The 17565-nt window shown below is 51.6% G+C and overlaps 1 protein-coding gene across 2 annotated transcripts in view; it reads left to right on the top strand.

Annotated features, from left to right (window-relative positions):
* Positions 1-17565, top strand: part of znf609a (zinc finger protein 609a) — a 91364-nt gene that overhangs the window by 60457 nt on the left and 13342 nt on the right. For both annotated transcript variants that reach the window (XM_084671570.1, XM_084671571.1), the window contains exon 3: positions 8837-9056. In XM_084671570.1, the coding sequence (XP_084527696.1) occupies positions 8837-9056 (220 nt within the window). The remainder of the gene's footprint in view (positions 1-8836; positions 9057-17565) is intronic.

Raw genomic sequence — 17565 nt, 5'->3', positions numbered from 1 at the left:
GCCCTGCCCTGCCTCAGCCTCCAGCTCAGGGCTCCTGCAGTAGGCTGGTGACGCAGGCTGTCCACAGCTTTAGACAATCACAACAGAAGGAGAGATGCTCAATCCAATAGCTTTTGCCGTCTTAGCATTGTAGGTTGATTGCCTAACATCTGCTATTGTCTCACTAACAAGACACTGGGTCCTACTTGGTAGAACGAGTAATTGGCAGTGTGACCTATAATTGTCAGTGTTTTTTTTCTCCTCCTGCCATTGTTTAAAGCTCAGCAGTTAACAAAGCTTCCTTCTTCCCGGGGTGAACTGTCAGGAGCCAGGCAAGGCCCCTGCTGAATAGGAGACTTCAGGCCATTGGCTGCCAAGTACAGATGTTGTCGAGGTTACCACCTCTCCTTGCTTCCTCTTACAGGCTTGCTCGTTTTCTCTCTCTCTGTGTCTCTCTCTCTCTCTCTCTCTTTCACTGTTGCCTATTTGTCAGCTCCTCAGACAGTAGAGAAGAAGAGCTCTTTGTTCAACAGCTTATTTCTGTTGTGAGGATCTGGATGGCCACAGGTAAGGCCTGTCATCTCTCCTAGAGCACAGCTGCTTTTATTTAGCATGGGAGGCAATACAGGTTGGGTCTCTTTAGAAAAAACATTTGAGTTATCATCTGAAACTGTCCCTCCCACCACTTACAAAAGGAGGAGCACTTGATTGACAGGTTTGAAAACCTGAATTGTTTGATTGTAATTGTAGTTTTCCTTTGTGTAGTTCTATTTCTGCTTCAGTTCCTCGTTGATGTTGGTAGGATGTGAGAGGGCTTGGCAGAGTATCTCCCTCTTAGCAACAGGTGAATAGCTGTCTAAGGCTGTTGCTAAGGGCCTGTAGATGGAGGGGGTGGGGGTCCTCAGAGCTGTGTGCAGGCACTTCCTCATCCTCTCTCTCTGGAGTTAAGAGCCAGCCCCCCCCCCACCCACCCACCCTCCTGGGGAGATGGGCTTGAAGGGGTTGGTGTTCTGGTCAAAGGCTCATGTTCGTGGAACAGAAGTAATCACAGCCCTTTTACGGCATATAAACGCTGTCCTGAGACATACAGTATGGGGATCAGTTTGGCACACACCTGACTGCAGGTTCAGATCCTCTTTAACGCTCAACTGTGTCTGCTAGGAGGGTGTTAAGTCTGACAGGATATGTGGAAACTGTACGACGGCTTTCTGTGGTGAACTTGGATGGCGCTTCCGTCAGCGATTGCTGCCCACAACTCTCGCTCGTACCTGTGACTTCCAGCGGTCTGATCTCAGCCACATGCTGCTTTCTCACGCTCTGCTACGCAGCACTGTCTGAGCTTCCTCCTCGTGCTGGCCCCAGACGTCATGTCTGGCTGGGTTAGCTAGGCTAAGATACCCCAGGTCTGTACCTCCTGCAGTGTCTCTCCAGCTCTGTACCTCCTGCAGTGTCTCCCCAGCTCTGTACCTCCTGCAGTGTCTCCCCAGCTCTGTACCTCCTGCAGAGTCTCCAGCTCTGTACCTCCTGCAGTGTCTCCAGCTCTGTACCTCCTGCAGTGTCTCCAGCTCTGTACCTCCTGCAGAGTCTCCAGCTCTGTACCTCCTGCAGTGTCTCTCCAGCTCTGTACCTCCTGCAGAGTCTCCAGCTCTGTATCTCCCGCAGTGTCTCCAGCTCTGTACCTCCTGCAGTGTCTCCAGCTCTGTACCTCCTGCAGAGTCTCCAGCTCTGTACCTCCTGCAGAGTCTCCAGCTCTGTACCTCCTGCAGTGTCTCTCCAGCTCTGTACCTCCTGCAGAGTCTCCAGCTCTGTACCTCCTGCAGAGTCTCCAGCTCTGTACCTCCTGCAGTGTCTCTCCAGCTCTGTACCTCCTGCAGAGTCTCCAGCTCTGTACCTCCTGCAGTGTCTCTCCAGCTCTGTACCTCCTGCAGTGTCTCTCCAGCTCTGTACCTCCTGCAGTGTCTCTCCAGCTCTGTACGTCCTGCAGTGTCTCCCCGGTGCTGGCGTTCAGCCGTGACCTTCCTGCTCCCTGAGGTCCGGAGATCAGACCACACAGCATCTGGTGGACCGGCCTGGGTTAACCCTGTGAGGTATGCTGGGTAGATGAGAAGCCCCAGGAGTCTCCAGGCTGGGGGTGAGATCATGGAGGTCTGTCCCCCTCCCCCAGGCTCTCTCCCCCAGCCCGGTGGCCTGGCCCTGCCCCTGCAGAGCTCCATTGTGGTACTTCCAGAGAGGCTTCCAGGCCAGGGGAAACTCAAATTACAGCCAGCTTTCGGTTTCCATGAATCATATTTTCAATCAATCCTCGTCTCTAATTATAGGCAAGGGTAGTTAGTGCTCCATGTTTTTTACTGAACCTCTAGACCAGGGTAGTTAGTGCTCCATGTTTTTTACTGCACCTCTAGACCAGGGTAGTTAGTGCTCCATGTTTTTTACTGCACCTCTAGACCAGGGTAGTTAGTGCTTCATTTGTTTTACTGCACCTCTGGATTGGCCCCCGCTAGAATGTTCTGGTCACAGCTCTGCACAAACTGTTGAACCGCAGATAGCGTTAGGAGTTAAGGTCAACAGTTCACCTTACTCTGTTGGTTCATTTGAACCTGTTCCGGTTGACAGAAGGTGTTATTTTACTGGTGCGTCTGACCATTCAAGACATGGCTGTACCAGGATCAGATCTAACAAGCTGTACCAGGATCAGATCTAACATGCTGTACCAGGATCAGATCTAACATGCTGTACCAGGATCAGATCTAACATGCTGTACCAGGATCAGATCTAACATGCTGTACCAGGATCAGATCTAACATGCTGTACCAGGATCAGATCTAACATGCTGTACCAGGATCAGATCTAACATGCTGTACCAGGATCAGATCTAACATGCTGTACCAGGATCAGATCTAACATGCTGTACCAGGGTGGATTTACGCAGGGTCCCCTGCATCATGCCAGCTGGTGCAAGATGGCCGCCCTCCCCAGTGTCAGGCTGCACATGTTTGCAGAGGATTATGTGTGGTCACTTGATCTGGAGACAGGCTTGTTAAAAAGCTGTAACCCACATTACTAACGTGTGACGTGAACTTGTCCCCCCCGCCCTGGCTCAGGACCTCCAGCTGAGCTGCTGGCATACCCAGGCACCAGGACATGAGCCTCGTTAACAAACCTCCCAGGAAGGGCATGAGGACCACAGCTGTTCGGACTAGTGCTGTCTAATTGTTTGGGTTACAGATATCAGCCCAGCCCAAGCCATGTAGTTGTGTTGTTTTAGCAGGATCCTTTTTAGGAGTTTGGTTAACTAAGTTGTGGAGCAACCTTACGGGACCTTTTTCTATGTACCTCATTTCAGCCTTGTCTAGATGACAAGTGGATGTTTTGCATCATCTTCTTTGAATCGCCATCTTTTTCATTCTTAATGCCGGTTTGTTGACATAGCTGGGATTAGAGCGATCTAACCTGAAAGGCTGCTTAGAGAGGTCCATCTAAACATAGCGTGACGTGTGTTAGGCCATGTCAACACCACCAGGGTTCAGTTGAAAGGTCACTGGTGATTGATGGGAAATGCTCTTTGCTCCTTGCGGCTTACTGCCTTTCTATTTTCTGCCCCTGTGGAGAGATTGAAGAAGGTGTCTGTTTAGTCACACTGGTTGCTAGGCGTCAGCTGCTCGTTGTTAGGGGTGTTAGCTGCTGTCCTGGAGGGAAAGCAGAGCGCCGCTACATCAGAGCTGTGTTAACATTCAAGCAGCAGACTAAAGCTCCTGGGCATGCTTGTATCTATGTGTATGTCTGTAGAGTTTGGCCCCCTTCTCAGCAACCTGCCAGAGGAGGGGGAGGGGGAGGAGGAGGGGAAGAGAGCAGGGGCAGGGGGAGGGGGAGGGGGAGAGGTGAGGGGGAGGGGAGGGGGGGGAGGGGGAGGGGGAGAGGTGAGGAGGAGGGGGAGGGGGGCAGTGCGGCTGTGCTGAGTGGTGAAGTGAGGGGCTGTATGAGCTCAGTGGTGAGGTGAGGGGTGAGGTGTTCACAGTGCACAGGATCCTCCAGCTTTACTCAGTGATTCATGCAGACGAGTGAAGAGGGGAGTGGTGTGTGTATTTAGCATCGCAGGACAGATACACTCTGAGCAGCACTGAGGAGTGTCTATCACCCTGACTCACTTCCTGTGTGTTCGTAACCGCATCATTCTGTCTTGTTTGGCAAAACAAACTTTGTAAAACAGTCTGTAAACAGTGTGAACCAGCCATCCATTCAGGCTGTCTTCAGTTGTTATTTTCTTGTTCCCAAACAGCTTCCAACTCTAATCACTGATCCTGGTACTGCTATCTAGACCCTGATCTAACCTTAACCCTAACTCTGGTAGGTATTCTTGGTATCTGCTCTGATGAGGAGTGTCTCAAACACAGGAACCAGTCACCGTCTTCAGAGGTGGGACAATGCAGAGGACGTGTTCCCAGCCCCTTCACACCCTTCTGCTGTGTGTGGAGGGAGGGAGGGGGGAAGAGAGGGAGGGAGGGAGGAGGTGATCCATGGCGTTGGGGGCCTCTCCTGTGGTTACCGGAGACTCTTGACACGGCCTGACCTCTGACCCCTGACCTGTGCCTGACCCGGGCCTCCCAGCAGGGAGTGGTAAGCTTACCCAGCCCCTCCCCACCTGAGCCGGGGCGTGATGTCAGCCGGCCGGGGGGCCTGTGGGACGACCCTAACCCCCCCACACCGTCCGCTGTCTGAAGGAGGCCTGGAGAAGCCAGGAATGTTCCAGAGCTGAGGCTGTAACACCACTCGCCTGCCAAAACCTCATTTCATGTTCCGAGGGGAGATTCCTTTCCTATTATATCCTTCGTTGTTCAGCTTTTCCAGACCCCTTCTCACCCCTTCCCCTCCTCACCCCTCCCCCCTCACCCTCCCCCCTCCCCCTCCTCACCCCTCCCCCTCCTCACCTCTTCTCCTCCTCACCCATTACCCCTCCCCATCCTCACCCCTTCCCCTCCTCACCCCTTCCCCTCCTCCCCCCTCCCCCTCCTCACCTCTTCCCCTCCTCACCCCTCCCCCTCCTCACCTCTTCCCCTCCTCACCCCTCCCCCTCCTCACCCCTCACCCTCCTCACCCCTCCCCCTCCTCACCTCTTCCCCTCCTCACCCCTCCCCCTCCTCACCTCTTCCCCTCCTCACCCCTTCCCCTCCTCACCCCTCCCCCTCCTCACCCCTTCCCCTCTTCACCCCTTCCCCTCCTCAGTCATTCCTGAGTGATTGTTTTCTGCCTCTGAAAAGCTGTCTAATATGAGCTCTAATTCTCTCCGTTCCTCCAGATGGAAAATGTTTGTTTGATGCTTTCCAGACCCGAGTTTTGGGGGGTTAGGGTTAGCCATAAGTTACCTGGAAGTTCAAGTCCATGAGTTTAGCTGAACTGGTTGGTCTTTTGCAGCCAGTAGAGAAAAACATTAAGGTTAGATGTGGTATCATTAGGGTGCGATGTGTTAGGGTTAGATGTGGTACCATGTAAACAGTCATTCATTCAGCAGCAATTGTATAGGTTTCTCAAACAGCTTGGATAAGTTCCTGAATTGTTTAGGTTTTAAGGAATATTCCTCCCAATTTTCAGAAAGAGTAATCGGCCATGAAAAGATTGGAGGGAAAAACACATGAATTGTGCTCCACACAGAATCATGCATAAGATTTCCAGAGAAAAGCTTTCCCTGACATAGCACTCTGCCACAATGTTTGATTTGCGACACTTAAATCATATTGTGAACAGGAAAAAAGCCATTAAACTGTTTACATTTGGGATTAGACTGTCAGTCGATGGATAGACCCAGTCCCCTTTCTTGGCCTCAGAGAGTTCAAGTTGCAGGGTGTGGACTAAGTGTGTGTGTGTGTCTGTGTGTGTGTGTGTGTGCGCACACGAATGTGGAGGCTTGACGATGTGAAAACGTTGCAAAAGAAAAACAACCTCTAAACCGCTAATAGTGCTCTGGAGCCCACAGAAGGAGAGAGGGAGCCAGGAATAGTGGATGTTTCTGTTGTGAGGCTGGGCTGGAGCTTCCACTACGGTTATGTCTCCGTTCAGACTCCAGGACCTTCCCTCTCCAGCCTGCCACCGTTCCCCTCCACCCAGCTATGGAACCAGACGCTGTGGGGAACTGATTGCGGTCTTTTCCTTGTGACTACAGTTACGTGCTTGGTTTCTGTATAGCAGTCTCTCGCTCCAGTTGTGAGCAGCTTTGTGTTGGAAGGCTCTGACGTTGGGGTATGTAAGCATGCTTTTGGTCGGCGGGTGAAATCATTGTTCCCAGCCCCAGGCTTGTCTCAGGTCTGCTGTTAGCACGGCCTCATGGCGCATGAATACTCTCTCTGTAACATTCATCCTCTTCAGAACGAGGCAGGCTGCGCGTTTTACAAGCGTGAAACAAACAGCCTGGTCTTGTCTTCCTCCAGGCCCTTGAGGATCGGAGGGTGCAGCACTGGGAGGACAGGGGGTCTGGATGGGCACCCTGGCTGTAATCCTCCAGTAATCCTGTCTGGGCCGGTGGGCTCCTGACTAGCCACTACGCTTCTCCAGCCAGCCAGAGGGGGTTTAGGCTGATCACCTCCCTTCAGGGTCGGGGGCTGGGACATGTACAAGACCAGCCCAGGCCCCAGTTATAGACCGGGGACTCTGCACTGGGCTGTTCGAAGAGGGGAGGGAGCTCTTGTTGCACGCCAGAGCACAGAGAGATAAGCCTTCATCTCTCCTGCAGGTGGATGAGTCCCTCACACACAGTGCTGCCCCACAGCCCTGGAACAGAAGCCCCCGCTAACTGCGCGCTCGGCAGGATGTTTAGCAGCTACACAGTAAATCTGGGAGGCGGTAGCTCAACTGCGTGTGGATGAAGAGAGAGAGAGACGTTGAATTTAGCATCGGAGGACCACTGAGTGAGCGATCACACAACCACAGGAGTTCCCCAGGCTTGAGGTTCTGGCTTTGACTCATGCAGCGCTGCTCACTGGGATGCTAATCATAGAGCCACTGCTCTGTATGTCAGCCAGACAGACAGACAGCCAGGCCCCTGACAACACTGTCTACAACCACAGCAGATACACTCCGTAGCAACTATCTATGTCCATCCGCTACCCTCTCAACATGCGTTTCTCCTTGTTATGTTCCTCTCCTCGGAGTGGTGTGTTTGGGACTCAGGGTGTGCTTCATTGTCTCAGTGTGCTTCTCGTCCTCTGCATGATGCTCCTGCACTCCTCCACAGGATCACGTCTGACACTCAGCGAGGTCTCCATGGGATCCTTGACGATGAGTCCCTGGGCCCTCACGGCTCCAGCTGCTCCTCTCTAACACCCTCTCTCACATGCTCTCTGCTCCTCTTTAACAGGCCCTGCTACAGCCTGTTCCACCTCCCCTCCCACTCCTCTCTCACATGCTCTCCCACAATAGAGCTGTTCACCAGTGAGACAGAGTAGGGCTTCTGGAAAGGCTTTGTGTTTTTCACCACCAAGGTGTGAAAGTCATTAGTGATGGTTATTGTTGATGATCGCACACGCAGCAGTCTGGGGTCTCCAGTAGTCTGGGGTCTCCAGTAGTCTGGGGTCTCCAGCAGTCTGGGGTCTCCAGCAGTCTGGGGTCTCCAGTAGTCTGGGGTCTCCAGTAGTCTGGGGTCTCCAGTAGTCTGGGGTCTCCAGTAGTCTGGGGTCTCCAGCAGTCTGGGGTCTCCAGCAGTCTGGGGTCTCCAGTAGTCTGGGGTCTCCAGTAGTCTGGGGTCTCCATTAGTCTGGGGTCTCCAGCAGTCTGGGGTCTCCAGCAGTCTGGGGTCTCCAGTAGTCTGGGGTCTCCAGTAGTCTGGGGTCTCCAGCAGTCTGGGGTCTCCAGTAGTCTGGGGTCTCCAGTAGTCTGGGGTCTCCAGTAGTCTGGGGTCTCCAGCAGTCTGGGGTCTCCAGTAGTCTGGGGTCTCCAGTAGTCTGGGTCTCCAGTAGTCTGGGGTCTCCAGTAGTCTGGGGTCTCCAGTAGTCTGGGGTCTCCAGTAGTCTGGGTCTCCAGTAGTCTGGGGTCTCCAGCAGGGGGGGTGGGTGGGGGGGGGGGTTGGTGGTTCTCCTCTAGTCCTCTAGAGGGAGACTGCTGTTGGAATGAAAGGGAGAATACTGGCGGAAACACTGCGAATATCGCTAATAAAAATTATAAAACATCTTAGTCAAGACGGCAGGCGTGTGTTGTTAAGGCCGCCTTAACTGCAAAGTGCTGTGGAAAACCCTGAGTTTATTATTGCTAACAGTTTATAATTGTTCCTGGTGTTTTTGATAACAGACAGGAACAGTGCTTGTTCCTCTTAATGCTTGGTTTGGTTTTGTATAAAGATATCTTGCTTAGCACCCCACGTTAATGAACACCACTAATTGGATATAGAGTAGATTGTGAAATCGGCTTTCACTTGCCGATCCTAAGCAAGAAGTAGTAACATTTGGCATTGGAAGTTGTGTCGGCCGGTTGGTGGTGATTATGGGGAGGGCTGGGTGCCTTAAAACTGCCCTGAGGCTGAGGCTGTAATCTGGCCATCAGCCATGAATAATAATAACCATACCGTTCAGGAAGGAAGCCGATATGTTCATGGTTAAGTAAGCTAGAAGACGCTAGCCTGTACTTCGTGAGCACCACTCAAGTTTCAAAGGGTTCAACCTCCTAGTCCCGCACTTTAGATGGACAGAGCCGCATCTGGGGAAGGGCCATCCCTGGCCCGGGTCCTGAGCGGGCGCCTCACAGTGAAGATCCCAGGAATAACGTCAGCCAGGCCTCCACAGAACCCACCTCCTCTGCTACCCGGACCCAGACGAGGTCTTCATCTGAGTCCCTCTCACCTTCTCCCTGTCTAACCTGCCTCCTCTCCTCCCTGCAGATGGAGTCTCCGGTTTCCACGCCCGCCCCTCCACCTCTCCTCCTGCTGGCGGGCAGCAGTGACATTGCCTCCCCCTGTGAGCAGATTATGGTCCGCACGCGCTCCGTAGCAGTCAACACCACGGACGTGGCCCTGGCCACAGAGCCTGAGAGCCTGGGGCCGTGCGAGCCGGGGACCAGCGTCAACCTGGAGGGCATTGTCTGGCAGGAGACAGAGGACGGTAAGGACCCTCCTGCTCCCTCTGACCTCTTCTGTCTGTCCTCTGCTGTCTGACCTCTGCTGTCTGACCTCTGCTGTCTGACCTCCCTCTGACCTCTGCTGTCTGACCTCTGACCTCTGCTGTCTGTCCTCTGCTGTCTGTCCTCTGCTGTCTGACCTCTGCTGTCTGTCCTCTGCTGTCTGACCTCTGCTGTCTGACCTCTGCTGTCTGACCTCTGACCTCTGCTGTCTGACCTCTGCTGTCTGACCTCTGTTCTCTGCTGTCTGACCTCTGCTGTCTGTCCTCTGCTGTCTGACCTCTGCTGTCTGACCTCTGCTGTCTGACCTCTGACCTCTGCTGTCTGTCCTCTGCTGTCTGTCCTCTGCTGTCTGTCCTCTGCTGTCTGACCTCTGCTGTCTGACCTCTGACCTCTGCTGTCTGTCCTGAGATTGGGGTGTGTGTGAGTGTCAGGGGTGGGAGTAGCTCTCTCAGAGAGCTGCATTCTTCTGGGACCTTCTAACAACATGTCAGACAATGAGGAGAGGCAAGATGTGGCTTTTATTTCATCCTTTTCCGTTAGCACAACTGGCGTGAATGGCAAAGGCTTGCCGCTGATGAATAATTCATTCTTTAATGCAAAAGAGACATACTTCAAAGAGCAGCATTAGGCAGTGGTTCTGTTCCAAACCTGCTGCTCACAACAGAGGCAGCTCATCAGCATTCTGGGAGCCAGGGAGCTGATCACGGTGGATCTAGCTTTTGTTGTTGGCTCCATCTTTATCAGCCCTCTTAGAGGACAGGGAACTGCCTCGGCCCTCTCACATCCAGCCTCTAGTGGAGGACAGGGAACTGCCTCGGCCCTCTCACATCCAGCCTCTGGTGGAGGACAGGGAACTGCCTCGGCCCTCTCACATCCAGCCTCTAGTGAAGGACAGGGAACTGCCTCGGTCCTCTCACATCCAGCCTCTAGTGGAGGACAGGGAACTGCCTCGGTCCTCTCACATCCAGCCTCTGGTGGAGGACAGGGAACTGCCTCGGTCCTCTCACATCCAGCCTCTGGTGGAGGACAGGGAACTGCCTCGGCCCTCTCACATCCAGCCTCTGGTGGAGGACAGGGAACTGCCTCGGCCCTCTCACATCCAGCCTCAAGCCCTCTGTGGCTCAGTCATTAGCTTCTGCTGCAACACCAGCCATCACCAAGCTAAAACCTCTTTCAATTCTCAGAAGCGCCCGCCTTGAGTTGGGAAGCTCTTGCCCTAGACCCTAGGACCCTAGGACCCTAGATTGATCTGACAGCGCCACCTAGCGAATTGGATAACCATGGACCAGAACAAGATATCAATATTTTCCTGCAGTCGTGAATGTAGGTTACGGGTCAACATTGAATCATAACAAGTGAAAGGAGCTTGTTTCATAACAAAATGGACGCGAATCAGGGTGTAAGTAGCTGTGAATCGCGTGTGGTTATGTGTAAAACAATTCTGGGTCTTGAATTGAACAATAAAGTTAACATTAGCTAGCTAACTTCAACTTTGCTGTCAATCATTTCACAACGCCGTAATGGTTTTATACATAACCACACGTGATTCACATTAGCTACTGTACGTTTACCTATGAGCTATGATTGCCAAACGTAACTTAACAGCCAAGTTGAAGACAGAAAGTATTATTTGTCGGGAATACTGCTTTGGTCACACTTTTTTGTCTTTGGTGGTCGTGAAAATCTGTAAATCCTAGAAACCCCATGTTGAAACTTAAGATTCAAAATGTTGCTCTTGAGTGGTTGATGGGCTGGAGGGAGTAATGAAGAGTTGGATGGAGCGATGCAGGTGTGTTTGGTGGAGGGAGTAATGAAGAGCTGGATGGAGCGATGCAGGTGTGTTTGGTGGAGGGAGTAATGAAGAGCTGGATGGAGCGATGCAGGTGTGTTTGGTGGAGGGAGTAATGAAGAGTTGGATGGAGCGATGCAGGTGTGTTTGGTGGAGGGAGTAATGAAGAGCTGGTGAGCGATGCAGGTGTGTTTGGTGGAGGGAGTAATGAAGAGCTGGATGGAGCGATGCAGGTGTGTTTGGTGGAGGGAGTAATGAAGAGTTGGTGAGCGATGCAGGTGTGTTTGGTGGAGGGAGTAATGAAGAGCTGGATGGAGCGATGCAGGTGTGTTTGGTGGAGGGAGTAATGAAGAGCTGGATGGAGCGATGCAGGTGTATTTGGTGGAGGGAGTAATGAAGAGTTGGATGGAGCGATGCAGGTGTGTTTGGTGGAGGGAGTAATGAAGAGCTGGATGGAGCGATGCAGGTGTATTTGGTGGAGGGAGTAATGAAGAGTTGGTGAGCGATGCAGGTGTGTTTGGTGGAGGGAGTAATGAAGAGCTGGTGAGCGATGCAGGTGTGTTTGGTGGAGGGAGTAATGAAGAGTTGGATGGAGCGATGCAGGTGTGTTTGGTGGAGGGAGTAATGAAGAGTTGGTGAGCGATGCAGGTGTGTTTGGTGGAGGGTTGGTATAGTGTATATATTTTAAATCTATCCATATTTGAAGAATCACATTTCCCAGAGTTTTCCTTGTTTCTAGCCTCTCTCAAACTATTCAAATAGCCTATCTTGTTACGATCTAGTGACACTCAATAGTATATTTCGTCATCCAATTTGCTAGGTGGCACTGTCAGATAAATCTAGGGTCCTAGAACTGCGGACTAACTGAGTTAGTATGCGAATGCGGGTGGAGTTAGTATGGTAATGAAAGGGGAGGTAGTATGGTAATGCGGGGGAATTAGTATGGTAATGATGGGGGAGGTAGTATGGTACTGCAGGGGAGGTAGTATGGTAATGCAGGGGGGAGTTAGTATGCGAATGCGGGGGGAATTTGTATGGTAATACAGAGAGAGTTAGTATGGTTATGCGGAGGGAATTAGTATGGTAATGCGGGGGGAGTTAGTATGGTAATGCGGGGGGAGTTAGTATGGTAATGCAGGGGGGAGTTAGTATGGTAATGCGGGGGGAGTTAGTATGGTAATGCGGGGGGAGGTAGTATGGTAATGCGGGGGGATCGTGTGCGTGCATGTATGTGAGTGCGTGTGTGTGTGTGCATCCGGATATCGAGCAGAGGATCTTCTATGGTTGCCTATGTTGCCTTGGCAAAAACAAAGTGGTTTGGACCACAGCCAGTGGGCCATTTGAGGATGTCATTACTGGATGTAGATACAGTTTACACCCCCACAGCCCACCACGGAGGTAGCAAGAGAATGTTAGTAAATACAGTCCACTTCTCTTTACTGCAGCTTCACATTCCTCAAACTGGGGCTTCAAGCTTTAAGGAGTTGTTGATTTTCACCTAGGCCAACCTTTGCAGCACTATTTGACTACCAAGTCCTGACCTTCTCCAGGTCAGTATTTCTACAGAGCTGCTGATCAGTGATCCTCCCTGTGCTGCTGTCAAGGTGAAGCCCTGACCCCCTGGGCCTGACACACACACACACACACACACACAGTAAACACACACACACAGTAAACACACACACACAGTAAACACACACACACACACAGTAAACACACACACACACAGTAAACACACACACACAGTATCACACAGTTACTGTAACTAAACACACGCACAGCACTCACCTGCCTGGAATACAACCCTCCTCAGCAGAAGAACAGGGAGGGCAATTTTTCTGAGGGTGTTGTCTGTGATGCAGGGAGAGGGCAGTAGTGTCTGTGATGCAGGGAGAGGGCAGTAGTGTCTGTGATGCAGGGAGAGGGCAGTAGTGTCTGTGATGCAGGGAGAGGGCAGTAGTGTCTGTGATGCAGGGAGAGGGCAGTAGTGTCTGTGATGCAGGGAGAGGGCAGTAGTGTCTGTGATGCAGGGAGAGGGCAGTAGTGTCTGTGATGCAGGGAGAGGGCAGTAGTGTCTGTGATGCAGGGAGAGGGCAGTAGTGTCTGTGATGCAGGGAGAGGGCAGTAGTGTCTGTGATGCAGGGAGAGGGCAGTAGTGTCTGTGTTGCAAGGAGACCCCTCCACCTCTATCTCTCTCTCTCTCTCTCTCTCTCTGCTGTCACCCCTCTCTCCCTCTCTTCAACCTCTCCCTCTTGGCTTTGCCCTCCTTTCTCTTCTTCTATCCGTTTATCCTCCTCTGAGAGGAGTGCTTAGCTCTAAACCCTCTGCATTTGCACGTCTGGAAGGAAGTCTGACACTGGCCAGAGGCTGGCCCACAACGTTTCCCCTCTATTGTTGACAGCTTCATTATTTTCATACGCAAACTTAGAGAGGCTGCAGAGTATTTCAACAGAGGCCTGTGTGTTATGTGGAGGAAGGTGTTGAGTGTCCGATGGTTCACGTAGCAGCATGTGTGGGCAGCGAGTAAACAACTGCCTCCACCAAGAAGAAGAAGGAACAATAAGAGCGATCCCAGACAGGGTCAGGTTGTTACTTAGCAGCAGGCGGGTCTGGGAAAACTCGGATCACTGAACACACAGGAGGGTTGAATGGGGGCTTGTTTTCCAGGCCCAGGGAAACACAAACAGCAACCCTCCTTCCCCCAGGGTGACTGAGAGGAGTCAACAGGGGGAGGAGGAGGGGGAGGAGGAGGGGGAGGAGGGGAGGTAGGTGTTCTGTCTTACTCCCAGCCTATTGAAGGGGTGTTTCCCCCCCCCCTCCTCTCCAGGGCTCAGCCTCACCCAGGTCATGTGACATGGGTAAAGAGTGCAGGCTGTGAATCCTACAACACCTACTCTATCACAGCACTGTAGATATTAGGGGTAGGGGGAAAAATGTATCCACATTTGAATCGCGATTCAGTCTTCTACCGATTCACATTGATTCACAAATGTAAAAAATTGTTTGTCTTTTAAAAAATTATTATTATTATTACAAATCTAAAAAAATCGTGAATTGATTTTCAATCAATTTGTGACCCCCAAGAATCAAATTGAATCATGAGGTACCAAAAGATTCCCACCCCTAGTAGATATGCAGTTGTCTGACTACTTCTAGTTTCACCTCTCGCACAGTGACCCATTTTTGCTCAGCACATATTTCTTATTTCTGTGGGGAAGACCTTAAATGCCCAGTAAGTCAAACTGGTAAATAAGTCAATGAAATCTTAAGAACCACTTGGAAAAAGGGGTTTTTATTTAAGAAAGTAGTTTGTGGCAACCTGCTTGCTCTGTCTGGCTTTGAATTTGCAACAGCAAGTTCAAGTTCTTCTTAAAGATGCACCCCAGGCTGGATAGAAATAACAAAGTCAGACAGTTTTATCTGTGTGTTCAGAGGGCAGGGATTACCCAAGGAGTCACCGTTCAGTTTATCAGTTTAACATTTAACAGGAAAATGGGCTTTAGTTCTTTATCCCTGCAAACAATCTACTGCTCTCCTCTCTCTCCTCTTCTCTCTTTCATCTCCTCTTCTTTCCTCTCTCCTCTCTCTCCTCACTCGAGCATTCACAGATTAAGGCCTCATCATACACTCATAATCCTGTCTTCTCTTATCAGTACGCTTGAATATGTGGAATAACCCAACACCACTCTGTCAACACACAATGCTTGTTGAACTGCTGTTCAGAGCCCAGACTGCTGTTCAGAGCCCAGACTGCTGTTCAGAGCCCAGACTCTGTCCCTCCCTGCTGTTCAGAGCCCAGACTCTGTCCATCCCTGCTGTTCAGAGCCCAGACTCTGTCCCTCCCTACTGGGAGAAGCAGGCTGAGTGTGTCCAGCCCGCCCGCCCCTCCAGTCAGGTACAGGGGCTTCTGTCCTCCTAGTCTGTTTGACCCCTGGCCAGGGGAGGGGACAACATAATAGGAAGAGTTCAATCAGAATGGCCCCGGGGAGCAGGGGTCATAGCCTGGAGGGGCCCATGGCCTGCAGACTAGACCCCAGGTAGGGGTGGGGGGAGGGATTACAGAGATTGTGCCTGACGAGTCATGAAAAGCTTCTCACAGGGGAGGATAAAGCCAGTGACCCGGACTGCAGAGCCCCTGCTCCTCTTGTCCTCCTGGCCCCCTGCTCCTCTTGTCCTCCTGGCCCCCTGCTCCTCTTGTCCTCCTGCTCCTCTTGTCCTCCTACCCCCCTGCTCCTCTTGTCCTCCTGGCCCCCTGCTCCTCCTGACCCCCTGCTCCTCTTGTCCTCCTGCCCCCCTGCTCCTCCTGGCCCCCTGCTCCTCTTGTCCTCCTGCCCCCCTGCTCCTCCTGGCAGCGTACAGCTCGCTGCGAGGTGCAGCGGCCTGGAGAGTCCTCACACACTGCTCTCTCCACAATGTGCGCTTCTCCTCAAGGACGCTGTCTCTCCCTCCCCCCTTCCCTCTCCCCCTCTCTCTCTCTGCCTCTGAGCTCTCCTCGACCCGGCTGGGAGGCAGAGAGCAGGGCTGTGTGTGGCTAGTGAAGAGGCTGAATGACGCACTATTGTTTGCTGGCAGTTGACTTCATGTTTCATAGCACCTCCTTTCCCTCTCGCTCCTGCTCCTGTCCCTCCCTCCCTCCTCCCAGCCCAGGCTCTGTACTGGGAGCTGGAAGCCTGATGTCATGTGTTGTGCGCATGTGAGAGAGACTATATTTCTCTCTGTAAACTGGGCATATGTGTGGGTCACCTGCTCATAAACCTAGGCTAACGCCAGATTAACACTAGGCTAACGCTAGCCTATTACACCCAGATGGAGACCAGTTCCCCGCCCTGCATGTTTTTCATTGTTTACCTAACCCTACCCTACCTGCCCCCATCCTGACCTACCCTGCCTTACCCCCTCTCGGTAATCTCTCCAGTGAAGAGGAATAAACTAATTATCTGTCTGAGACAAAATCCCAGACGCCCCTCCAGCACCTTGAGAAGTATGGATCTCATGTTGTTGACGTGGGTTGTTCTGGGTTTGTCTTATGACATCCTCCTCCAGCCTGATATGGAGATGACTTCCTCCTTGGTCTGGTGGGGAGATGACTTCCTCCTTGGTCTGGTATGGAGATGACTTCCTCCTCCAGCCTGGTGTGGAGATGACTTCCTCCTCCAGCCTGGTATGGAGATGACTTCCTCCTCCAGCCTGGTATGGAGATGACTTCCTCCTCCAGCCTGGTGTGGAGATGACTTCCTCCTCCAGCCTGGTGTGGAGATGACTTCCTCCTCCAGCCTGGTGTGGAGATGACTTCCTCCTTGGTCTGGTGTGGAGATGACTTCCTCCTCCAGCCTGGTGTGGAGATGACTTCCTCCTCCAGCCTGGTGTGGAGATGACTTCCTCCTCCAGCCTGGTGTGGAGATGACTTCCTCCTTGGTCTGGTATGGAGATGACTTCCTCCTTGGTCTGAGCTCAGATCGACCGGCTAGCTCTTGACAATGACACCCCTCAGGAATTTAGCAAAAATGTGGATGTAGAGCTAATACAAATAAAAAACATTGTCACATTATTGTAATTTAATATGTACACGTATATCAAAACATTTCGGCCTTAAAATACAATAGTAATATGTAAAAATTACTAAATGTTGGAAATGGATTTTTTTCTCTTTTTGGCAGTTACAGTTACATTTAGTCATTTAGCAGACGCTCTTATCCAGAGCAACTTACAGTAAGTACAGGGACATTCCCCCGAGGCAAGTAGGGTGAAGTGCTTTGCCAAAGGACACAACGTAATTTGGCACAGCCAGGAATCGAACTGGCGACCTTCAGATTATTAGCCTGATTTCCTAACCGCTCAGCCACCTGATTCCCTACATTATGCCTCATGTCACCAGTCCTGTTGGTACCGAATGCTGATATAATAAAACATGCCTGAGTGTTTGCATGCATTAGAGAAGTCAACTTAAGTTTTCAAGTGGTACATAACCATGAGTCCAATGGTAGAGAGGCTTTGTAATGGGCTCTGGAATGGTAGAGTCCACCATGAGGGTTTGTAATGGGCTCTGGAATGGTAGAGTCCACCATGAGGGTTTGTAATGGGCTCTGGAATGGTAGAGTCCACCATGAGGGTTTGTAATGGCTCTGGAATGTCCAAATATTGTGGCTTGGCGTAAACTGTCATTTCTCTGTTATGAGACTATGGAGGTGACACTTATGACACTGCGACACTTATGACAGAACAGCCGTGTGAGCTGATATCAGCTGAGAAGTCTCTCCAGGGGACGGTGATCAGAAGGACTGTCTCCGGGCTGGTGGTGGGGGAGGTGCTAGAGATGATCTAGTGATGCCTGCTGCCCCCTAGTGTCCACAACACCAAAAGAGAGTCTGCAGCCTCCTCCCTCCCTCGTGTGTGTGTGTGTGTGTGTGTGTGTGTGTGTGTGTGTGTGTGTCAGAGATGATCACAAGTCATTTTTTGGAAGTCCAAGTCTCAAGTCTTTGAGCTCAAGTTCAAGTCAAGTCTCAAGTCTTTTGCCACAAGGTCTCTGGCCATCTGATCTGTCCCTAACACTGTATTGTTAAATCTTATGAATCCTCCTGTCAGTCCTGTCAGTTGTAGGATAACTGTATGGGGTCTACTGCAATGCAATCTGAAGAAACATAAATTAAGAACTGTTTCAATTTCATAACTGTATTTTTAAACATTTTGGTATCTGCACCAAA

This window comes from Hypomesus nipponensis, chromosome 14 (assembly GCF_054491055.1).
Source record: "Hypomesus nipponensis isolate SF chromosome 14, ASM5449105v1, whole genome shotgun sequence".
Taxonomy (NCBI): domain Eukaryota; kingdom Metazoa; phylum Chordata; class Actinopteri; order Osmeriformes; family Osmeridae; genus Hypomesus; species Hypomesus nipponensis.
Note: the sequence above shows the minus strand (reverse complement) of the source record. Positions and strands in the feature narration are given on the sequence as shown.